Source organism: Oncorhynchus keta, chromosome 30 (genome assembly GCF_023373465.1).
Source record: "Oncorhynchus keta strain PuntledgeMale-10-30-2019 chromosome 30, Oket_V2, whole genome shotgun sequence".
Lineage (NCBI taxonomy): Eukaryota > Metazoa > Chordata > Actinopteri > Salmoniformes > Salmonidae > Oncorhynchus > Oncorhynchus keta.
In genome coordinates, this window is record NC_068450.1 from 59,996,108 (window position 1) to 60,022,065 (window position 25,958).

General features: G+C 45.0%; 1 protein-coding gene across 1 annotated transcript in view; it reads right to left on the reverse strand.

Moving 5' to 3' along the window:
* LOC118373149 (SLIT and NTRK-like protein 3) overlaps positions 1-19,499 on the reverse strand; it is a 20,832-nt gene extending 1,333 nt beyond the window's left edge. Inside the window, exons 1-10 of the mRNA XM_052488781.1 lie at positions 19,224-19,499; positions 10,170-10,454; positions 9,725-9,976; positions 9,396-9,511; positions 8,522-9,156; positions 7,966-8,156; positions 6,081-6,184; positions 5,785-6,004; positions 5,431-5,557; positions 1-1,960 (exon numbers count right to left, since the gene is read on the reverse strand). The exon at positions 1-1,960 is cut by the window's left edge and continues 1,333 nt beyond it. Of these exons, the coding sequence (XP_052344741.1) occupies positions 873-1,960; positions 5,431-5,557; positions 5,785-6,004; positions 6,081-6,184; positions 7,966-8,156; positions 8,522-9,156; positions 9,396-9,511; positions 9,725-9,976; positions 10,170-10,394 (2,958 nt within the window). The 5' untranslated portion in view covers positions 10,395-10,454; positions 19,224-19,499 and the 3' untranslated portion in view covers positions 1-872. The remainder of the gene's footprint in view (positions 1,961-5,430; positions 5,558-5,784; positions 6,005-6,080; positions 6,185-7,965; positions 8,157-8,521; positions 9,157-9,395; positions 9,512-9,724; positions 9,977-10,169; positions 10,455-19,223) is intronic.
* Positions 19,500-25,958: the final 6,459 nt, after the last annotated feature.

A 25,958-nucleotide genomic window follows, 5' to 3' on the forward strand; every position in this document is an offset into this window, starting at 1 on the left:
TGAATGGAATGGGACCCGACACATGTTGGATATCATTCCATTATTCTGTTCCAGCCATTACAATGAGCCTGTCCTCCTCAATGAAGGTATCACCAGCATCCTGTGGTCCACAGTAACACTCAGACACAGTGACACTAATACCGGGTATGTAGTGTCCAGGGTAAACACACTTCAACACCTCTTCCACGTTCTTTTCATATGGAAAGTGTTACATGCTACATTAGACACTCGTCAGACTGGGACTCTGCGTTTACACACCCCTCTCTTTACCACTTCATTCCTGACTCCTCCCTGTGTCTCAGTCTCTCTTTCTCTCTCACTGTGTTTCATGATGTTATTGGAGAGGGAGAGCAACTGAGTGTCTCATCAGCAGGTCTTTCGAGAGAAAATATGAACACACACACTATATTGTCTAACACGAACACACACACACACCCACCCACCACATTGTTTAACATGAACACACACACACACACACACACACACACACACACACACACACACACACACACACACACACACACACACACACACACACACACACACACACACACACACACACACACACACACACACACACACACACACACACACACACACACCACATTGTCTTGCTTTGTGATGCTGGGAATAAAAAAAGCCTGATACTTAGTATTTAGTCATCAACGGTACAAAAAATAATTGCTAGTCTCAGGCACTGATCTAGGATCAGCTTATCCTTTCCAAAGCCTCATCTAAGAGTAACTTCATCCTAGTCCTAACAGCTCTCGCCACACACAGGTTTACCTCTGCATATCAACATGTTCAAGACATGACATATTACAGGAGTCATTTATTGTCAACGCCAGCGGTTCCATATTAACATTTATCTATTAGAACTGATAAGATCTGTCCAGGACTTCCATGTAATCCGGCTTGGTACTGAGTCTCATTCTCAACTCTCGCGGAAACTCTGAGTTCTGGCTCTGATTACTACTGCTTGGCCCCGCGCACGCTATCATTGTAGTAACCACGAGTGATTGGCTGGCTCTAGTTTCCTCTTTGGGTTCGGGGGGCTGAGGGGGTTGTGGAGGGTGGGGATAGCGGGGTGGTGGGGGACGTGTATACCTGTCCGGCAGGTCTCGGAACTCTGGGACGGTGGCGGACATTCCAGAGATCCCAAACAGGCAGTCAACCAATCCCACCTTGGGGGTGGGGCCCTGGCTGTCTATGACCGTTGGGCAGAGGGTCCCGTTTCCATGGAGATCTGAAAGAGGGGGTCCCACTGCCCCGGCAACGGTACTGATGGGGGGACGGGACACCTCCATGTTACACTCTCGCTCTCTCTCTGCCACAAAACGATAGTGTCCTTCGCTCTCTCTCTCCCCCGCCGAGGGGTATCTTCCCACGTTCCCTTTCTCTTTAGAAGTAGAGAACTGCTTCTGTTGTTGCCATTGCTGCTTCACCACTGAATCATCCTCATTCTTATAGACTGGGCTACTGCACATGTGTGTTGAGGGACTGAGGTTAGGGTTAGGGCCAGGGTCGGCGGGGAGGATGCTATCGTAGACAAGGCTATGCTGCAAGGCAGACAGAGGAGGAGGGGTCTTCGGTACCGGTAACCTGTGGTGCTGCTGCTCAGTGAATATCCCACATTCCATCTGGATCCCGGCCAGATCCACCTCTCCCTGCCGCCGGAACGGCAGCTTGTCCCGCCTCCTCAGGGCATAGGCGATCAGCGCCGCTGCCGCAAAGAACGCCGACACGAACAGCACCAGCAGGCTGAGAACCAACACCGACAGAGGGATGGAAGTCTTAGGGAGGGGACCCAGGGGGCCATGGCCTGGCACGGGGTAGCCCAGAGAGAAATCACCGTCTGGGGCTGTGGAGCTGTTCCACTCCCCATGGTTCTCCACCGTGGCCTGGTGGGTGTCCAGGTCTGGACAGAGGAGGTCCAGGGAAAGAGAGCGAAGGTCTGTACCTACAACAAAGATACACAATGAAAAGAAAGGCACTTTATTTAAGTCACTGAAGTACAACAAACCAAACAAATATAGGAACAACAGTGGAAGAGCCCCATGCATTCACCTACACTGCACACCTGTGTAGAGGAGCGGCAACTTCACACATCCACGCCAGACATCAACCACATTGAAGATACGCAAGGACCTCCCTTCACTGGCCAGAGAACACAAGAAGAGGGAGGCCACGTTCACAGCAAGTTCCCAGAAGGAGCCCTCCCCCCTTTTGAATACATATGTAAATGTGATATATATATATATATTTATGTATTTTAGAATATAGAATATATGAAGGAAAATACATTTGAATTGATTAAAGGTTCATTTTAAACACCATTCAAGGGAAGTGGGACTCTGATCTGATTTCATCAAATATAATAACGGTTTACATGAGTAGTTATATTTTAAAACACCACCAATAACTATTCAGTTTAACACCAAAAAGATAGATTGTTGATCAATAATTGACAGGTTGGTTTCAAATGAGTTTCAACAGCTCACCCCATCTAGGAAAACTGAACACAACCACTACAATGATGCCACACTAAACCCAAAACATTTTTTCGTTCACAAAACACACTCAGCAACAACCCAAAAGCATTAGTTGTGATTGGGTTGCAAAATGACCATAGTACAGTACCCTCCAACACACATGTACCACTACACCTGATGTCCCACTAATGTGGACATCTCCCTAAGCCTGTTAAGAGACGAGATTTGACTTCGTCATACATTTTGATTGAGACACTTATTTATATAATAATTATAGGAGCCACCTCCCATTTCTTATAGTCCCACACTAGGATTCTGTAGTCCCATGGTGTGGTTATGTTTAATATAGCTAGAGGACTTGTAAACACTGTAGCCATTGAAAAATCTGTTACATGATATCAAATCAAATCAAATTTGTCATGTGCCGAATACAACAGGTAGACCTTACTGTGAAATGCTTACTGACAAGCCCTTTACCAACAATGGAATTCAAGAAAGTAGTAATATATATATTTTTTTATAGTAACACAATAAAATAACCAGGCTATATACAGGGGGTACCGAGTCAATGGGGGTACAGGTTAGTCAAGGTAATTTGTACATGTAGGTGGGGGTAAAGTGACTATGCATAGATAATAAACATTGAGTAGCAGCAGTGTAAAAAGAAGGGAGGGGCGGGGTTAATGCAAATAGTCCGGGTGGCTATTTGATTAACTGTTCAGCAGTCTTATGACTTGGGGGTAGAAGCTGTTATGGAGCCTTTTGGGCCTAGACTTGGTACCCTGGTACCGCTTGCCATGCAGTAGCAGAGAGAACAGTCTATGACTTGGGTGACTGAAGTCTTTGACAATTTTTTGGGCCTTCCTATGACACTGCCTAGTATATAGGTCCTGGATGGCAGGAAGCTTGTTCCCAGTGGGCATTACCCCCTGTAGCGCTTTATGGTCAGATGACGAGCAGTTGCCATACCAGGCGGTGATGCAACCGGTAAGTATGCTCTCGATGGTGCAGATGTAGAATCTTTTGAGGATCTGGGGACCCATGCCAAATCTTTTCAGTCTCCTAAGGGGGAAAAGGCATTGTCACACCCTCTTCAAGACTGCCTTCTACAGCTCATTGAGTGTGGTCTTAGGGTCAGCATTGGTTTGTGGTGGTAAATAGAAGGCTACGAAAAATATAGATGAAAACTCTCTTGGTAGATACTGTGGTCTACAGCTTATCATGAGGTACTCTACCTCAGGCAAGCAATACCTTGAGACTTCCGTAATATTAGACATCGCGCACCAGCTGTTTTTGACAAATAGACACACGCCACCACCCATCGTCTTACCAGACGTAGCTGTTCTGTCCTGCCGATGCGCAGAAAAAACAGCCAACTGTATAATTTCCGTGTCGTCGTTCAGCCACAACTCTGTGAGACATAAGATATTACAGTTTTTAATGTCCCGTTGGTAGGATAGTCTCGAACGGAGCTCATCCAGTTTATTCTCCACTGATTGCACGTTGGCCAATAGAACGGATGGTAGAGGCGGGTTACCCGCTCGCCGACAAATTCTCACAAGGCACCCGGATCTGTGCCCTCTTTTCTTCATGCGAATGATGGGGATTTGGACCTGGTCCGGGAGCAAGAGTATATCCTTCGCGTCGGACTCATTAAAGAAAAAAATCTTTGTCCAGTTCGAGGTGAGTAAACGCTGTTCTGATATCCAGAAGCTCTTTTCGGTTATAAGAGATGGTAGCAGAATTAAGTACAAAATAAGCGAACAATGCGAGGAAAACCCCCCACAAAAAAGCAATTGGTTAGGAGCCCAAAAAACGGCAGCCATCCCCTCCGGCACCATTACCATGTTACAGCATACAGTAGCAGCCGATGTGTAGTGTTCAATGGAGGACTAGATTCCATGAGACTTTTGAAAACATTCACCTTTTTAGCCACTTATCCTTCATACAAGTGCACTATATATACAAAGGTATGTTGACAACCCTTCAAATGAGTGGATTTGGCTATTTCAGCTACACCCGTTGCTGACAGGTGTATAAAATCGAGCACACAGTCATGCAATCTCCTTACTGCAGAGCTCAGTGACTTTCAACGTGGTACCGTCATAGGATGCCACCTTTCCAACAAGTCAGTCCCGCTAGAGCTGCCCCGGTCAACTGTTAGTGCTGTTATTGTGAAGTGGAAACGTCTAGGAGCAACAACGGCTCAGCCGCGAAGTGGTAGGCCACACAAGCTCACAGAACGGGACCGCTCTCTATCCATATAGTCTTTTTTCCATTTAATCAAATACTATGGAAATACCCCACACCCTTTTCCCTTCCTTTCATTTAGCATTATGCCATTTATTATTCATTCATCCTTTACATTCAGCACATTATCCCGGTTATTTCCTAATAAATCTGTTGTTTATAACGTATCTACTCTTCTCCATGATTGCCTTGTCATTTAACAGTACTCAGTTGCCTTCAGATAGAATTATGTTATAAGTAGTATTTATCCCTTGTTGCTAAATGATAGTTTCTTTCTGACTCAGAACAAACAAGTGGTGCCCGATTAATGAATTGACATAGACACTCCTTTACACCTGGGAAGTGTGGGAAGCGTCAAGGGGAGAGGAATGGTGAATGGTGTGGTAATGTTAACTGTGCTAGAAAAATAAATAACGATCCACACACTCTATATATACAGTATATAAACTCCCATTGGGTAAAACACCAATGTTTCGGTAGCCTTCAGATGTTGCTGTTTTACCCAATAAATTACTGGGAGTTTATATGTAATAGAGAGTGTGCCCCTCTCTTTATTTATTTTCGTAGCTTACAGTTTATTCGCCGTTAGTCAGCACCTCTACACAAAATAATGTTCTCTGGGTGTGCGCCAGCTCCTGCTTTTTATTAGAATGTTAACTGTGCTGCCATGAGCCTTAGACCCCGGTACCTGTGGTCTCTTCTGGTGAGTGACAGACCACCTCCCCCACCACCACCACCGCACTCAGGCCCTCCAGCCAGCGCTTCAGAGGGGCCGCATCACACCGGCACTCCCATGGGTTCTGCTGCAGGTCCACCTGGGAGGAGATGATGAGAAAATGTGATTGGTGCCATACAAAATGAGGAACATCTGGACTAGTCCAGTTAGATGCTCTAGAATCCCCTTCACAGACAGACTGACAGACACACCTGTGCCCATACACGTTACACACACACCTATACCAATACACACCGCCCCACTACACACACCTTGTCTGCACACACACCTAACCCCCTACAAACACCCCTCCCTTCCTCCTCATACCTGCACCAGTCCAGTGAGGTCCTCTAACACCCCCTCTACAGGCAGGCTGAGGAAGTGGTTGTTGCGGAGGTTGAGGCGAGAGAGGGAGATGCCCTGGAACACTCCGATAGGAAGTGACCTCAGCAGGTTGGCGTTGAGGAAGAGCAGCTGGAGAGACGGCATGGGGCTGAAAGCTCCCACCTCCACCACACCGATCTCATTGTACTCAAAGTACAGATACCTACAAGGAGACATGATCATACAGGACCCAGGAATGTGTGTGTGTGAGTGAGTGTGTGTGTGACAGTCAGTCCTACCTGAGGTTAAGTAGACCCAGGAACATGTGTGGGCTAAGCCTCTGCAGGTTGTTGCCATTCAGGTAGAGACTCCTCAGGGTCGGCAGGCTGGAGAACGCTCCCTCCTGGAGAACCAGACAGAGAGAAAGAGCGAGAGAGGGGAGAGAGACAGGGACAGAGAGAGACAGGGACAGAGATAGACAGAGGAAGAGAGAGAGAGGGGAGAGAGACAGAGAAAGAGAGAGACAGAAAGAGAGAGAGAGAAAGAGGGACAGAGAAAGAGAGCGACAGAAAGAGAGAAAGAGAGCGAGAGTGAAAGAGAAGGTAAATACAGGGATTTCATGTCCATTGTGCCACAGGTCCCCTCAATGTTATCCAGGTGTATGCTGAGATCCAGGCTATAGGCCTAATGTTTTGTTGTTTACTAATAATTAAATCATAGATATCAAACTTGTCCATCAGTGCTCCCCGTGTATGACGCCTCAGGCTAAAGACAATCTGAACCCTATGAGATCCTACGCCTAAACCTGAATAAAGGAGATCCTCTCTGGCCAACGACAACCTGAATAAAGGAGATCCTCTGGCTAACAACAACATGAATAAAGGAGATCCTCTGGCTAAATACAACCTGAATAAAGGAGATCCTCTGGCTAAAGACAACCTGAATAAAGGAGATCCTCTGGCTAAAGACAACCTGAATAAAGGAGATCCTCTGGCTAAAGACAACATGAATAAAGGAGATCCTCTGGCTAAAGACAACCTGAATAAAGGAGATCCTCTCTGGTCAACGACAACCTGAATAAAGGAGATCCTCTGGCTAACGACAACATGAATAAAGGAGATCCTCTGTCTATCGACAACCTGAATAAAGGAGATCGCCTGGCTAACGACAACATGAATAAAGGAGATCCTCTGGCTAACGACAACCTGAATAAAGGAGATTCTCTGGCTAAAGACAACCTGAATAAAGGAGATCCTCTGGCTAACGACAACCTGAATAAAAGAGATCTCCTGGCTAACGACAACATGAATAAAGGAGATCCTCTGGCTAACGACAACCTGAATAAAGGAGATCCTCTGGCTAACGACAACCTGAATAAAGGAGATCCTCTGGCTAAAGACAATCTGAATAAAGGAGATCCTCTGGCTAAAGGCAACCTAAATAAAGGAGATCCTCTGGCTAAAGACAACCTGAATAAAGGAGATCCTCTGGCTAACGACAACCTGAATAAAGGAGATTCTCTGGCTAAAGACAACCTGAATAAAGGAGATCCTCTGGCTAACGACAACCTGAATAAAAGAGATCTCCTGGCTAACGACAACATGAATAAAGGAGATCCTCTGGCTAACGACAACCTGAATAAAGGAGATCCTCTGGCTAACGACAACCTGAATAAAGGAGATCCTCTGGCTAATTCTCTGGCTAAAGACAACCTGAATAAAGGAGATCCTCTGGCTGAATAAAAAAGACAACAACATGAATAAAGGAGATCCTCTGGCTAACGACAACCTGAATAAAGGAGATCCTCTGGCTAACGACAACCTGAGTAAAGGAGATCCTCTGGCTAATGACAACCTGAGTAAAGGAGATCCTCTGGCTAAAGACAACCTGAATAAAGGAGATCCTCTGGCTAACGACAACCTGAATAAAGGAGATCCTGTGGTTGACGACAACCTGAATAAAGGAGATCCTCTGGCTAAAGACAACCTGAATAAAGGAGATCCTCTGGCTAAAGACAACCTGAATAAAGGAGATCCTCTGGCTAACGACAACCTGAATAAAGGAGATCTCCTGGCTAACGACAACCTGAATAAAGGAGATCTCCTGGCTAACGACAACATGAATAAAGGAGATCCTCTGGCTAAAGGCAACCTGAATAAAGGAGATCCTCTGGCTAAAGACAACCTGAATAAAGGAGATCCGGTTGTTTCCCAGGTGAAGTAGATCCAGACTGGAAAAATTCCAGAAATCTGACTTATAGATCCGCTGGATGAGGTTGCCGCTGAGGTACAGCTTCCGTCCGTTGAGGGGGCGTGGCGTGAGCTGGGACACATTATGGAAGCCGCTCTCCTTACAGTTGACTGTCAACCCTAGGTCTGGAACAATATACTGAATCAACTTTATTTGTACAGCTCTTTTCATACATTTCAGCCCAAAGTGTTTTGCATTGAGAACATATGCAAAGCTAGTCTCAGCAGTATGACATCATCAGACACAATGGGGCGACTTCCTGTTTACAGACAACAACATAATTCATATTTATCACTGGTGCATAGATAGTGAAATGATTGTCCCTGTTAGTTTGTGTCCCTTGTGGCTTGCCGACATTGTGAAGAGTACAATAGTAGCAGTCTTGGCAAATTCAAAACTTGTTGTTGTTTATATCTGTTAGCAGGAAATCACCCTGCTGTATGTGACGATGTCACACTGCTGAGCCAAAGAAGTCCCATCCAAACTGTACCTGAGATGTGGAGGTTACAGGTGCACCCCAGAGGACATATGATGGGGATGGGGGGGCGAGTCTGGTACCCTGCGATGGGAGGGGGTTGGTTGGGGAGGAGGCTACGCTGGGTGGGGGGTGTCCTGGAGGGCCGGGGACGCTTGGTGGGCCGAGGGGACCTCTCTCTACCCCTCCGCTCCACCGATGATGAAGAAGTCGACGAAGATGAGGTATGTGTGTTCTGTTGGTGAACCATGGAGGACGGTTTGGTTGGTCTGGGCCTCCCAGGTTTGGGGTTCGCTTTCGGGTTAGAGGGTGGATGCTGAGGAGGCTGTACCCCTCCGTGCTTCTCCCTCTCTCCCTCCTTCTCCCCCTCTCCCTCCACCTCTCCGGCACACAGTTCTTTGCGTGGTATCTCCCTCAGGTCTTTCCCGTGCAGGTGGAAGGGGTATTCGCAGGTGATGTCCCCCACCACTGCGGTGTAGGGGATGTGTCCCAGCCAGGTCTGCAGCTGGACTGCCTCACAGCCACAGATCCAGGGGTTCTCCTCCAGCTGGAGCTCCATCAGGCTACGGCCCACGTACTCCAGGGTCCCGGCGTAGGCCAGGCTCTTCAGACGGTTCCCCCGCAGGTCCAGGTGGGTCAGAGACACAGATCTGGGGGTGGAAGGGATCATTACGGCTGGGGTCAATTCCATTTCAATTCAGGAATGAAACTGAAATTTCGAAAAATTGGAAATGGAATTGGTGATCATGTTATTGAAGAATAAGGAACATGACTGATACATGTTATAGATGTGACTGAAAACAACTTTTTCAGACAGTTACCTTGGTCAGAGCGAGAAACAGACCCATGATGTGAGCATAGTGCAGGGTTATTAATCAGGTATAGATACCTGAAGAGGTGAGGAGGCAGAGCAGGGATCAGGTTGTCGTTGAGGATGAGCACTCGTAATTTAAGCAGGTAGCGTAGTGCCCCGCTGTCGATGCGTTTGATGACATTGTAGTCGGCCTGTAGGTAGAGGGGATAGAGTTAAAGTCAAAGTGTTCAAATGTGACATTTTGACACAAACAGGAACTCATCAGGCTCAGGAGATCACACATAACTTATTGATTATCGTTGTCACAGTAAATATGGATGAGGACTAATCCCAGGGATTATTGATGAGGATTGACCATAGTGTTTATTGATGGATCTGATGGGTAGTAATGATGTCAGGCCTACCTGCAGGTACTCCAGTGCCTCCAGGCCAGAGAAGGTGTCGTTGCGGAACACCTCCAGCTTGTTCTCGTGGAGGTAGAGGCGTCTCAGTGTCCCCAGACCATGAAACGCCCCGGCACGGATGTCCTGCAGCGCGTTGTTGCCTAGGTTTATCGCCACGGCATTGCTATGGTGCAGGAAGCCGTTGCTATAGAGACGCCTCAAGGAGTTCCTCTGCAGGTTGAGCTTGAAGGGGCGGAGCCAGGACTGGGACACCTGATTGTTTGATTGATTGATTGGTTTACTTTATTTAATCATATACAAATACGTATATATGCCAAAACAGAAACAGTACATTTAGTGCAGTAATGCAGTACAGTGCAGAACAGGGCTGTTTATTAATATACTACTGCAGTATGTATATTAATAATATGAAGTACATTAGATTAAGGTAATGCAGTGCAGTCACCTGGCTGGCGTTAGTGAAGCCCCGCCCATCACAGTGCACGTGCAACACGCCCTCTTTGACCTCGCACGTGCACGGCTCGAAGCACGGTTCGTCCACCTCCTCCTCCGAGCTGTCCACCATAGGGGTGTGTGTGGAGGTGGGCGTCGGGGCGTGTGTGTGAGTGTGTGTCTGGGTCGGGGTCACACAACCCAGGACCACCACAGACAGCAGGGAGAGCCACAGCATCCTACCTCCTCTGCCTTCAGCCCAGCCCAGGGCAGCGGCACACACCCACCCCTCACCACACTACATACAGAAAAACACACATTACTACTGTTAAATGGGATCCTATCAGACCCAACCCAGGGCAGCGGCACACACCCACCCCTCACCACACTACATACAGAAACACACACATGACTACTGTTAAATGGGATCCTATCAGACCCAACCCAGGGCAGCGGCACACACCCACCCCTCACCACACTACATACAGAAACACACACATGACTACTGTTAAATGGGATCCTATCAGACCCAACCCAGGGCAGCGGCACACACCCACCCCTCACCACACTACATACAGAAACACACACATGACTAATGTTAAATGGGATCCTATCAGACCCAGCAGAGTTGGTTGTACTCTGGTTTCACATCCTGGAACCAACACTTGGACTGGTACCAGAATAAAACTGGTTTTCACATGAGTGAATTGTTTTATTTTTTTATTTCACCTTTATTTAACCAGGTAGGCTAGTTGAGAACAAGTTCTCATTTGCAACTGCGATCTGGCCAAGATAAAGCATAGCAGTGTGAACAAACAACAACACAGAGTTACACATGGAGTAAACAATTAACAAGTCAATAACACAGTAGAAAAAAAAGAGAGTCTATATACATTGTGTGCAAAAGGCATGAGGAGGTAGGCGAATAATTACAATTTTGCAGATTAATACTGGAGTGATAAATGATCAGATGGTCATGTACAGGTAGAGATATTGGTGTGCAAAAGAGCAGAAAAGTAAATAAATATAAACAGTATGGGGATGAGGTAGGTAAAATTGGGTGGGCTATTTACCGATAGACTATGTACAGCTGCAGCGATCGGTTAGCTGCTCAGATAGCAGATGTTTGAAGTTGGTGAGGGAGATAAAAGTCTCCAACTTCAGCGATTTTTGCAATTCGTTCCAGTCACAGGCAGCAGAGAACTGGAACGAAAGGCGGCCAAATGAGGTGTTGGCTTTAGGGATGATCAGTGAGATACACCTGCTGGAGCGCGTGCTACGGGTGGGTGTTGCCATCGTGACCAGTGAACTGAGATACGGCAGAGCTTTACCTAGCATGGACTTGTAGATGACCTGGAGCCAGTGGGTCTGGCGATGAATATGTAGCGAGGGCCAGCCGACTAGAGCATACAGGTCGCAGTGGTGGGTGGTATAAGGTGCTTTAGTAACAAACGGATGGCACTGTGATAAACTGCATCCAGTTTGCTGAGTAGAGTATTGGAAGCTATTTTGTAGATGACATCGCCAAAGTCGAGGATCGGTAGGATAGTCAGTTTTACTAGGGTAAGTTAGGCGGCGTAAGTGAAGGAGGCTTTGTTGCGGAATAGAAAGCCGACTCTTGATTTGATTAGATTGGAGATGTTTGACATGAGTCTGGAAGGATAGTTTACAGTCTAGCCAGACACCTAGATACTTATAGATGTCCACATATTCTAGGTCGGCGCCATCCATGGTGGTAATGCTAGTCGGGCGTGCGGGTGCAGGCAGCAAACGGTTGAAAAGCATGCATTTGGTTTTACTAGCGTTTAAGAGCAGTTGGAGGCCACGGAAGGAGTTTTGTATGGCATTGAAGCTCGTTTGGAGGTTAGATAGCACAGTGTCCAAGGACGGGCCGGAAGTATACAGAATGGTGTTGTCTGCGTAGAGGTGGATCAGGGAATCGCCCGCAGCAAGAGCAACATCATTGATATATACAGAGAAAAGAGTCTGCCCGAGAATTGAACCCTGTGGCACCCCCATAGAGACTGCCAGAGGACTGGAAAGCATGCCCTCCGATTTGACACACTGAACTCTGTCTGCAAAGTAGTTGGTGAACCAGGCAAGGCAGTCATTAGAAAAACCGAGGCTACTGAGTCTGCCGATAAGAATATGGTGATTGACTTGGCTTTCGAAGGCCTTAGATAGGCAGGGCAGGATGGATATAGGTCTGTAACAGTTTGGGTCCTTGATGTCTCCCCCTTTGAAGAGGGCGATGACTGCGGCAGCTTTCCAATCCTTGGGGATCTCAGACGATATGAAAGAGAGGTTGAACAGGCTGGTAATAGGGGTTGCGACAATGGCGGCGGATAGTTTCAGAAATAGAGGGTCCAGATAGACAAGCCCAGCTGATTTGTACTGGTCCAGGTTTTGCAGCTCTTTCAGAACATCTGCTATCTGGATTTGGGTAAAGGAGAACCTGGAGAGGCTTGGGCGAGTAGCTGCGGGGGGGCGGACCTGTTGGCCGTGGTTGGAGTAGCCAGGAGGAAGGCATGGCCAGCCATTGAGAAATGCTTGTTGAAGTTTTCGATAATCATGGATTTATCGTTGGTGACCGTGTTACCTAGCCTCAGTGCAGTGGGCAGCTGGGAGGAGGTGCTCTTGTTCTCCATGGACTTTACAGTGTCCCAGAACTTTTTGGAGTTAGAGCTACAGGATGCATATTTCTGCCTGAGGAAGCTGGCCTTTGCTTTCCTGACTGACTGCGTGTATTGGTTCCTGACTTCCCTGAACAGTTGCATATCGCGGGGACTATTCGATGCTATTGCAGTCCGCCACAGGATGTTTTTGTGCTGGTCGAGGGCAGTCAGGTCTGGAGTGAACCAAGGGCTATATCTGTTCTTAGTTCTGCATTTTTTGAACGGAGCATGCTTATCTAAAATGGTGAGAAAGTTATTTTTAAGGAATGACCAGGCATCCTCAACTGACGGGATGAGGTCAATATCCTTCCAGGATACCCGGGCCAGGTCGATTAGAAAGGCCTACTCACAGAAGTGTTTTAGGGAGCGTTTGACAGTGATGAGGGGTGGTCATTTGACTGCGGATCCGTAGCGGATACAGGCAATGAGGCAGTGATTGCTGAGATCCTGGTTGAAGACAGTGCAGGTGTATTTGGAGGGCCAGGTGGTCAGGATGACGTCTATGAGGGTGCCCTTGTTTACAGATTTAGGGTTGTACCTGGTGGGTTCCTTGATGATTTGTGTGAGATTGAGGGCATCTAGCTTAGATTGTAGGACTGCCGGTGTGTTAAGCATATCCCAGTTTAGGTCAAAACATCATTTTATATTGTTTTATCATCTATATGAGTTATAGTGCTATATTTAAGCACTAAGGTGCGAGGGGGTGTGGTATATGGCCAATATAACATGGCTAAGGGCTGTTCTTAGGCACAACGCAACGTAGAGTAAATATTATTATATACTGGGTGGTTCGAGCCCTGAATGCTGATTGGCTGACAGCTGTGGTATATCAGGCCATATACAAAAGGTATGACAAAAAAAATATTTTTACTGCTCTAATTACATTGGTAAACAGTTTATAATAGCAATAAGGCACCTCTGGGATTTGTGATATATGGCCAATATACTACGGCTAAAGGCTGTATCTAGGCACCCCGCATTGCGTCATGCTTAAGAACAGCCCGTAGCTGGTATATTGGCCATATACCACACCTCCTCTGACCTTATTGCTTAATTATAATATAATGACAGTTTATAGTATATATATTTATATAGGAGTTATAGCACGGTTCAGGATACATAATGCTTCAGGTTCCATACCAGTGTTGGGGAATAATCACAATTAGTTGGTAACATAGGTAAGATGTTTTATATTCATGTTTGTAAGTTACTTCTCATCAGAATGTTTATTTTTGTATAATACTGTGTCAATAATGTGCAGTCATCTGTTCTCTGTCAAGACGGAGGGTCTGCTGTCCGGACCTCTGGCAGTCTCTATGGGGGTGCCACAGGGTTCAATTCTTGGACCGACTCTCTTCTCTGTATACATCAATGAGGTCGCTCTTGCTGCTGGTGAGTCTCTGATCCAACTCTACGCAGACGACACCATTCTGTATACTTCTGGCCCTTCTTTGGACACTGTGTTAACAACCCTCCAGGCAAGCTTCAATGCCATACAACTCTCCTTCCATGGCCTCCAATTGCTCTTAAATACAAGTAAAACTAAATGCATGCTCTTCAACCGATCGCTACCTGCACCTACCCGCATGTCCAACATCACTACTCTGGACGGCTCTGACTTAGAATACGTGGACAACTACAAACACTTAGGTGTCTGGTTAGACTGTAAACTCTCCTTCCAGACCCATATCAAACATCTCCAATCCAAAGTTAAATCTAGAATTGGCTTCCTATTTCGCAACAAATGCATCCTTCACTCTATATACTCATTTACAAAAAGCCCCATATACTACCCACCATTGCGAGCCCCTGACCTACGCTCTCGTTGGCTGGCCCTCGCTTCATACTCGTCGCCAAACTCACTGGCTCCATGTCATCTACAAGACCCCGCTAGGTAAAGTCCCCCCTTATCTCAGCTCACTGGTCACCATAGCATCTCCCACCTGTAGCACACGCTCCAGCAGGTATATCTCTCTAGTCACCCCCAAAACCAATTCTTTCTTTGGCCGCCTCTCCTTCCAGTTCTCTGCTGCCAATGACTGGAACGAACTACAAAAATCTCTGAAACTGGAAACACTTATCTCCCTCACTAGCTTTAAGCACCAACTGTCAGAGCAGCTCACAGATTACTGCACCTGTACATAGCCCACCTATAATTTAGCCCAAACAACTACCTCTTTCCCAACTGTATTTTATTTATTTATTTATTTTGCTCCTTTGCACCCCATTATTTTTATTTCTATTTTTGCACATTCTTCCATTGCAAAACTACCATTCCAGTGTTTTACTTGCTATATTGTATTTACTTTGACACCATGGCCTTTTTTGCCTTTACCTCCCTTCTCACCTCATTTGCTCACATTGTATATAGACTTGTTTATACTGTATTATTGACTGTATGTTTGTTTTACTCCATGTGTAACTCTGTGTCGTTGTATCTGTCGAATTGCTTTGCTTTATCTTGGCCAGGTCTCAATTGTAAATGAGAACTTGTTCTCAACTTGCCTACCTGGTTAAATAAAGGTGAAATAAAAATAAATAAAAAATACTAAGTTGCTTGGGCCGGAGAGAGGGGAGAGGTCAAGCGTGTATCTCTTGGCTCCACAATGTCTGTGTGCCAGTCAATGTGTCTCTGTGATCTTGTCAAGATAGGATGGATTTGATATATGCCTGTTGATATGAGGATTTGTTTAGGTTCTGAGTTTGAGAAAAGGACATAGTTTAAGAGACAAAGCTGAACGATAAATTATGGCCAATGCTGTCTGGCTATGTGTGTCTTTGCTATAAAGGATCTCAGTTGCAATGTGTAAGGGACTCTCAGAGAATTCATTTATAGACACTGAATTGATCTGAGAGTCACAGGGTTGTGATGGAGCTCATATAATTAAAAATGGACTTTATGATAACTCTGACTTGTGTGTGGTTTGCTCTCATGATTTGGTAAATACAGGAAATGTCCACGATACCAGACAGTGACGTGGAAAACACCCATTACATTCATCAACAAGGAACTAACAACAGCAATCCAAGTCCATTATAATACATTAGGTTGATTACCATGATAATACAGCAGATAGCATGAGAGAGGATCTGAAGACCTCTTCGGGACATAAGAGGCTGCTTTAAAATCATAATGACAGTCAGAGCGATGCTGATGATGACAATAAAATAATATGTTATAAACACAGGGCCGGATGGATGAGAGGAGAAGACTTGCACTCGAAAACAAGAGATGCAATATGCTGTCTTTAACCTAGAAAATGACATCGGGAGAAGGAGAAATTAGGAGTCTCTCTTTGCCTGATTCATGTAACTTGGAGGCCACCATGCAGAAGGTAATGGGCTACTAATCAGAAAACAATAACAATCAGAAGCTACTAGCTAGTTCAATTGCTCCTGCATATAGACAGACACAGAGCCGGCTGGCTACTGGACGAGATTAGTTTAGAAGCAGCTAGCACACACTGAAGAAGGCCATGATAATGAAGGTAATTTTTTATTTTTAAATAAAAAGATAATGCAATGATAACAATAACAGCAATTACAACAAGGATAATGCAACAACAAGGATAATATAATAAACACCGTGATAATGCTACAACAAGGATAATGTAATAAGGTGCAGTGGTAATGTAACAACAAGGACCATGTAACAAAAAATGTATCAATAATGTAACACTAAGGATAATGCAATAAAAGGTGATGATAAGGTCATGATTTGAATCAGTGGCTGGGAAAATACTGCAGTACGATAAACAGACAACCCGAGATGAGATGTCAGGGAGAGGTGATTTTGGAAGGAGAGGAAAGGGACAAGGGGGAGAAGAGGAGAAGGGGAGTGGAAAAGAAAGGAGGAGAGGAGAGGATGATAGATATGAAAAGACGAGTGGAGAGCAGGGAAGATAAGATGAGAGACGGGGGAAGTGAAGAAAATAGAAGATTGGAGTGAGGGGGAAATGAGCAGAGGAAGAGAGGGAGCAGAAGAGAGAGAAAATAAGAGCAGAAAAGAAAAGAGAGGACTGAGGGTCTTGTGAAAAGAGGAGAGGAGGAGCAGAATGGTGTGCTGAAGAAAGAGGATTGATTGCGTAACCATGAGTAACCGTGAGTCAGTCAGTCAAGGCTATATCGTGTCTCTCTTTCTCTCCCGCTCTCTCTCACACAGAGACACACACACACAGACACACACAGGAGAGCTCCAAGTGAAACAGCTCAGATCTATTAATATTGATTGTATCAAAAGCCTTCCTTTTCCCTGCACACAGTATTCCCTGGCTGGAGAGAAATATAAGGAGAGAAAGAGAGTGAGAGTGTGTGTCTGTGTGTGTGTGAGAGAGAGGTTTGTAGATTCAGTGGATAAATACATGCAGGTTTGTATTGAGTGGATAAATACATGCAGGTTTGTATTAAGTGGCTAAATACATGCAGGTTTGTATTAAGTGGCTAAATACATGCAGGTTTGTATTAAGTGGATAAATACATGCAGGTTTGTATTAAGTGGCTAAATACATGCAGGTTTGTATTGAGTGGATAAATACATGCAGGTTTGTATTAAGTGGCTAAATACATGCAGGTTTGTATTAAGTGGATAAATACATGCAGGTTTGTATTCAGTGGCTAAATACATGCAGGTTTGTATTAAGTGGCTAAATACATGCAGGTTTGTATTAAGTGGATAAATACATGCAGGTTTGTATTCAGTGGCTAAATACATGCAGGTTTGTATTCAGTGGCTAAATACATGCAGGTTTGTATTAAGTGGCTAAATATATGCAGGTTTGTATTAAGTGGATAAATACATGCAGGTTTGTATTCAGTGGCTAAATACATGCAGGTTTGTATTAAGTAGATAATTACATGCAGGTTTGTATTCAGTGGATAAATACATGCAGGTTTGTATTAAGTGGCTAAATACATGCAGGTTTGTATTCAGTGGCTAAATACATGCAGGTTTGTATTAAGTGGCTAAATACATGCAGGTTTGTATTAAGTAGATAATTACATGCAGGTTTGTATTCAGTGGATAAATACATGCAGGTTTGTATTAAGTGGCTAAATACATGCAGGTTTGTATTCAGTGGCTAAATACATGCAGGTTTGTATTAAGTGGCTAAATACATGCAGGTTTGTATTCAGTGGCTAAATACATGCAGGTTTGTATTAAGTGGCTAAATACATGCAGGTTTGTATTCAGTGGCTAAATACATGCAGGTTTGTATTCAGTGGCTAAATACATGCAGGTTTGTATTCAGTGGCTAAATACATGCAGGTTTGTATTCAGTGGCTAAATATATGCAGGTTTGTATTAAGTAGATAATTACATGCAGGTTTGTATTCAGTGGATAAATACATGCAGGTTTGTATTAAGTGGCTAAATACATGCAGGTTTGTATTCAGTGGCTAAATACATGCAGGTTTGTATTCAGTGGCTAAATATATGCAGGTTTGTATTAAGTAGATAATTACATGCAGGTTTGTATTCAGTGGATAAATACATGCAGGTTTGTATTCAGTGGATAAATACATGCAGGTTTGTATTAAGTGGCTAAATACATGCAGGTTTGTATTCAGTGGCTAAATACATGCAGGTTTGTATTCAGTGGATAAATACATGCAGGTTTGTATTAAGTGGCTAAATACATGCAGGATCAATATGTGCTGGATCAATATTTAAATAGCCACTATTGAAGTATTGCAATTTGGTCCTCATTGGGTAATGACTGTCTGACCTACAAGACAACACTGTTTACTTCCTCTAGCCACTTGATTGGCTAATAACTCAGGCCAATCTCTCTCTCCTGTCACCCTCTCTCATTTTTCATCTCTCTCTCTCACAGAAATCTATTCATCCATCCATCCACTCATCTATCCATTCATCTATGCATACAGAACAGGTGTGGTTAGACCTACTTTGCTTTTCTATCGTGACTCTTCCTTCCTTCCTACCTTCCTCCCCCTGTTCTCCATCCCCTGCACCGTGGCGCAAACCAACCAGCAATGACCGCGGCAGCTGCTTACTACAACACATATTCATGTCACATAATCCCAGCGTCTACCTTTCCTGACGAACCCCCTGTCCAACCAGGGCCGATACAGAGCTGTCCCTGCCCGGCGCAACCCGGCCACTCTTCCCTAGAAACTAAACGTACCATCCAAAACCAAGACTATGGAAATAGCTTTATCCATACAATAATGTCAATTAGTAACATTACTGGTCACAATTGTAATTATAGAATTAGTGCGTGTCCAAATAGTCATTAATATAACCTATTAATGCACTAAATCCTTGGCACTAACGCAAACCATTTATATTCGCCTTTGTCTGCTTCCCCCTGCCCCTCCCACTAGCGCTAAGAACCATACAGCCGCAGTGGGGAGACCGGGTCTTTACTCACTCAGGTTCCGCGAAGAAATCCACGAACAGCCGATGGGGGACTTTATGCGTTGGCTGTCGACATGTCTGTTTGCTTTTCAGCTGCACTCTTCCTTCCCTCTCTCCTTTCCTCTCCTGGAGCGGTTGAGGCGGATGGGGGGAGCAGAGGGAACGTGACAGGACTGCAATGTGGGTGAGAGAGAAAGAGAGAGAGAGAGAGAGAGAGAGAGAGAGAGAGAGAGAGAGAGAGAGAGAGAGAGAGAGAGAGAGAGAGAGAGAGAGAGAGAGAGAGAGAGAGAGAGCGCGCACCGCTTCAGAATGCAGGTCTGTTCCCCTCTACAGCGCTCAACAGTGCTGCCCGCGGGAACTCAGCTGCGCCGCGGGACTGCCACCGAACACGCGCATGATGCTGCGCGGATTGGATGACTTGTCTCTCCATCTTTGATAACCGGGTAGCCTAATTAAAGTAAAGAAAATAAAGTAGCCAAAAGGACAATAAAATAAAGAAGGAATGAGTGGAGGGAAGTGGGAAACTGGGGAAGTATTCGAAGAAGAAGCAAGTTTGGATTTAGTGCCATGCTTCATTATATTTGACCGGGCGCGCTCATTTTGCGCTCAAGTCAAGTCAGCTGATTTGCCATATCTGTTTGTTATTACACAGGCCGAAAGGAAACCAGAGTAGGTCTATAGGGCTACAGGGTAGGTTACTTCGCTCAGAAACAGTTTAGTACTAGAGCGGTGGATCCTGCCTTCAATGTAAATGTAATCGATGTGCATTGGGCTATTTGTAAATAAGGGTTTATACGTAAAAACGGGTAGGTCTGTAAAAGTGACCAAATATTATTCGTTTTGAATTATTCCCCAATCGAGGGCTGTTGACCGATGACACCACGCACCATATTAGGTTACCTAACCTGTAGCAGGGGTGTCAAAGTCAAATGGACGGAGGGCCAAATAAAAAATTTAGCTACAAGCCGAGGGCCGGACTGTTCGAATGTTCATTGAAAAATGTTTAAATGACGCATATAGTCTAGTGAACCTAATTGAACCTACTGAAAACCTAACAAATATATTCCAATATGATCAGATAAATAAAGCAATATTTTCTTATGGCTCTGTCAGTAATCTTTAATTTTCAACAGACACAAAAGACAAATTTCCTTTATATAAAAATCCCAATAACATGAACATTAAATGAAAGAAACCGGTATTCAAGGCACCATCAGTAGCCTATATTTTCTATTTTAGCAAAAGTGGGCTAAATTTACTTCAAAGAAAAAAACAATAATAGCAATTTTCTATCATCCACTCAACTGAAATATTTTTAAAATATAATTGGATTGAAATACAATAAAATAAAGTGCAAAAATCTATTAATCAAAAACAACACTTTGTTTAAGGAGAAGTAACATGCAGTGAAAACAAATATTAAACTTTAACTTTTAAACTTGAACTGAGTAAAAAACTCTAAATATGTGATTGCACAGTAATGTTCACTTGTTTGAGGTTGAGGGTGATACTTGGTGGTGTCCCATCTTTTCCACAAGTTCATCAATGTTCGGGGTAAGGCTCTGAGCTGAGGAAATCCTCAGAATTGAGTGGAGGTGTTCAGCAGTAAGTCGACTTCTGTGTGATGTTTTGTTCAAGTTCATCAAAGAAAACAGTTGTTCACACAGGTATGTGCTGCCAAACATAGACAACGTTTGAGCAGCCTGGATGCGCAGCTGGGGCATTGTGTCGGGGAGGAAACGGGCGAACTCCGCAGCACCCACTGCCGCATATTTTGCCCTCAGTGCATCATTGCATTGGAGGTCAATCAACTCCATTTGGAGGTTTGGTGGTGAGCTTTCCACGTCAACAGCAAATGGGTTACCGAGCAGTTCCAACCTGCTTTTTTGTGCTTCAAAGTCAGCAAATCGGCGTCGAAAGTCAGCGGCAAGCATACCTATTTTATCAGCCAACTGTGCGCTCGGGAACGCACTGGTAGAGACTTCTCTTTCATGGTCTGGCAGCTGGGAAAGTGGCTCAAATTTTCTTTCCGCATCTGCGTCTCCCACAGAGTCAGTTTGGTTTTAAATGCCTTCACTGTACTGTACATATCAGAGATGACACGATCCCGACCCTGCAGCTGCAAGTTCATTGCATTCAGATGACTCGTAATGTCACACAGAAAAGCCATTTCACACAGAAACATTTAGTCTCGGAGTTGTGTTGTGTCTTTCCCTTTGCTGTCCAAGAACAGACAAAATCTCCTCACGAAGCTCGAAACATCTTTGAAGCACCTTTCCTGGCTTAGCCATCGCACCTCTGTGTGATAAGGCAAATCACCATGCTCCGTTTCTAACTCCGTCAGAAATGCCTTGAACTGGCGGTGATTCAAACCTTTGGCTCTGATAAAGTTAACTGTGCGCGTGATGATGCTCATTACATGCTCCATTTTCAAGGCTTTACCGCAAACGCTTCCTGGTGTATGATACAATGATAAGCTGTCAGCTCACCTGTCGCGTTTTCCTCTTGCATCTTTTCCCGTATCTTCGCCACCAGTCCGCTCCTGTGTCCACACATCGCAGGTGCTCCGTCGGTTGTCAAACCCACGAGTTTTTCCCAAGGCAGCTCCATCTCATTTACACATCTTGACACCTCTTCATACAAATCATGCCCGTAGTTGTGCCATGCATAGGACGTAAAGCCAAAAACTCCTCTGTCACGCTTAGGCTGGAGTCCACTCCGCGGATGAAAATTGACAACTGGGCAATGTCAGAAATGTCGGTGCTCTCATCCACAGCCAAGGAATATGCAATGAAATCTTTTCCCTTTTTCACAAGCTGCTCTTTTAGATTGATGGACAACTGGTCTACTCTCTCGGCAATGGTGTTTCTGCTCAGACTCACATTTAAAAAGAGTTGCCTTTTTTCTGGGCAAACTTCGTCACAAACTTTAATCATGCAGTTTTTGATGAAATCCCCTCCGTAAATGGCCGGGCTGATTTAGCGATCTCTTCTGCCAAAATAAAACTGGCCTTGACAGCAGCCTGGCCTTGTGATTTGGCTTTTTTGAACAGAGCCTGTCGAGATTTGAGGCCTCGTTTTAATTCCTCTGCCTTTTGTAGCCTTTGTTCCATGTCCATATTCTTGTTTTTGTCCGCGTGTTTCGTTTCATAATGTCGTCTCAGATTATACTCTTTCAGTACCGCCACACTTTCTCCACACAGAAGACACACAGGTTTTCCAGCTACCTCCGTGAACAAATACTCCGACTCCCACCTTGTTTGAAACCCCGGTTCTCAGTGTCCACCTTCCGTTTTGCCATTTTTGATGGGTATCTGAAAGTTAATTTTACTGTGATGCTGACAACTGCTGTGCCAATAAATATTGAAATGAAGCAGCCTACTGCTCGGTGCGTCACCGTTGCATTGTGGGAAATGTAGTATTGGTGCGTGTAAAAGATCTGCGGGCTGCCGGCTTGCTGCGGTCTGCGGGCCGGTTCTAATAATAAATCAAGATCATCCCAGGGGCCGTAAAAAACCTTCTCGCGGGCCGGATGTGGCCCGCGGGCCTTGACTCTGACATATGTGCTGTAGGCCTAGCGGGCTATCAACTGTATCTTCACATGCACCGATGTAAAGCACCCTACCCAGGTCTTCAGCTTTACCGACAATAATTCATCATCTCATTACTTTATTCATCTCTGCTCATGCCCTTAAGCACCAACAACGGATTTCTAGAGAACCGGTGTTTTAGTTACCATGGCGACCCGCGCCAGCCGGCATCCTTGCAGCATCCTCGCACACCTCGGTAGACTGACTTATCTTCTGCTCTTCTACTGTACTGTATACACAGAATCTACTGTATAGACTGGTTGTACACACACACACACACACACACACACACACACACACACACACACACACACACACACACACACACACACACACACACACTGGTTAATAATAAAAAGTGGAATTGGGCTCGAACAATAATGTGTAGGACTACATGGAGAAAGCCTGGCCATAATAGCCAACATAGATCAATGCTACCCCATGGTAGGCTAAGACCAGTGCGCTCTATTCCCGAGAGATCCCCTGAGGAGAGCCACCACCCTGCGTGGTAAAGGGGTTGCCATGAATTTGACAGTAACTTCAAAGCAGCTCATTGGCAAGTAAGTTACTGTATTTCATATTGCAGTACATCTACTGTAATGTAATCTAAATACAGAATCAAAGCAAGAACTGTGGAATGACACAGTACAATACCGTAGAATATACTGTATTATACAGTAACAAAGTACATGCCACTGTAATTGTAATGACTGAGTGAATTAATTACATTCATTGAGGGGAGATGGGGTTTCTAATTCACAGTATTTTATTGTAATTACATGTAATTGGTGCAAGCAGGTTACAGCATGTCAATGAATATATCTAGAGGCCTTATTAACGGCTTCCAAACAGGCAGCAACTAAAAGGCCAAACAGACCAACATGACATGGCAGAAGGCTCAACCATTAATGTTTGCTGCCAATCCAATCTGTCCCCTATACATTTAAAATTGTCAGGGCACTACTACCGCATACCAGTTAAATTGGCACAGCACTCCCACTAACAGGTGCAACAAACATAGCCTCTGACAAGGCACGCCTCAAAATATGTTATTGAGCCAGAACAAAAATACCATGCACCCACTAGTGTTCCCCAAAAATGTGCGCTCCAAAAATATGGAAATGCAGCAAATCTTTCCCTGGCCACAACATTTTCCCACTATGAACCATCATTTTGAGTATGCTGCAGTAAAATGTTTCACAGAACTGTGCTGTTGATAATGCCCAAAATTACCATATAAATTACCGTTTTATTTTACAGTGTGGGCCTAACAGCACATCACAACATGTACACGCAGGCCTGGCCTACATAACGTTACCGACCATTTCCAGTTCAATTTCACGTTGATCTCAGCTTACATTAATGTGAATTACCTACGGGTAATGGAGTAGTGCTTACCTCTATCTATCTCTCTCGCTCTCTTTTCTCTCTATATATATATATCTATATATACGTCTCTCTCACTCTCTCACTATGTCTCTCTCTCTCAATCTCTCTCTCCTGACAGAGATAAAAAAAGGGCAATATTTTCTCGTAGATGTTTATCAGAGAGAGAGGAAGTGACTGAGGCACTTCCAGTAATGTCAATGTGTGTGTGTGTTTGTTTGTTTGTGTGTGTGTGTGTGTGTGTGTGTTAGATGATGGTTATAGATTTCAGAGCTCTCAGGTGCATTAGTGTATGATAACAGTTTTCCCACAAAGCTATAATGCACAAACAATGGAAACACACACACGTACATTTACGCACACACACACGTGTACGCATACACATGGTATAGGACCAGATACAGTGCCTTCGGAAAGTATACAGACCCCTTGACTTTTTCCACATTTTGTTACATTACAGCCTTTTCCTGAAATGTATTAAATACTTTTTCCCCTCATCAATCTACACAATACCCCATAATAACAAAGAGAAAACAGGCTTTTAGAAATATCTCATTTGCATAAGTTTTCAGACCCTTTTCCATTGATCATCCTTGAGGTGTTTCTACAACTTGATTGGAGTGCACCTTTGGCAAATTCAATTGATTGGGCGTGATTTGGAAAGACACACACCTGTCTATATAAGGCAAAACCAAGCCATGAGGTTAAAATAATTATCTGTAGAGCTCCAAGACAGGTTTGTGTCGAGGCAAAGATCTGGGGAAGGGTACCAAAATATTTCTACACAATTGAAGGTCCCCAACAACACAGTGGCTTCCATTCTTAAATGGAAAAAGTTTGGAACCACCGAGACTCTTCCCTAGAGCTGGCCACCTGGTCAAACTGAGAAATCGGGGGAGAAGGGCCTTGGTCAGGGAGGTGACCAAGTACCCGATGTTCACTCTGACAGAGTTCCTCTGTGGAGATGGGAGAACCTTCCAGGAGGACAACCATCTCTGCAGCACTCCACCAATCAGGCCTTTATGGTAGAGTGGCCAGACAGAAACCAGTCCTCAATAAAAGGCACATGACAGCCCATTTGGAGTTTGCCAAAAGGCAGCTAAAGGAGGCTCAGACCATGAGAAACAAGATTTTCTGGTCTGATGAAACCTAGATTGAACTCTTTGGCCTGAATGTCAAGCATCACGTCTGGAGGAAACCTGGCACCATCCCTATGGTGAAGCATGGTGGTGGCAGTATCATGCTATGGGGATGTTTTTTAGTGGCGGAGACTAGTCAGGAATGAGGGAAAGATGAACGGACCAAAGTACGGAGAGATCCTTTTTTTATATATGAATTTTTTTAAATTTTACCCCTTTTTCTCCCCAATTTCATGGTATCCAATTGTTTTAGTAGCTACTATCTTGTCTCATCGCTACAACTCCCATACGGGCTCGGGAGAGACGAAGGTTGAAAGTCATGACTCCTCCGACACACAACCCAACCAAGCCACACTGCTTCTTAACACAGCGCGCATCCAACCCGGAAGCCAGCCGCACCAATTTATCAGAGGAAGCACTGTGCACCTGGCAACCTTGGTTAGCGCGCACTGCACCCGGCCCGCCACAGGAGTCGCTGGTGCACGATGAGACAAGGACATCCCTACCGGCCAAGCCCTCCCTAACCCGGGCAACGCTAGGCCAATTGTGCATCGCCCCACGGACCTCCTGGTCGCGACCGGTTACGACAGAGCCTGGGCGCAAACCCAGAGTCTCTGATGGCACAGCTGGCGCT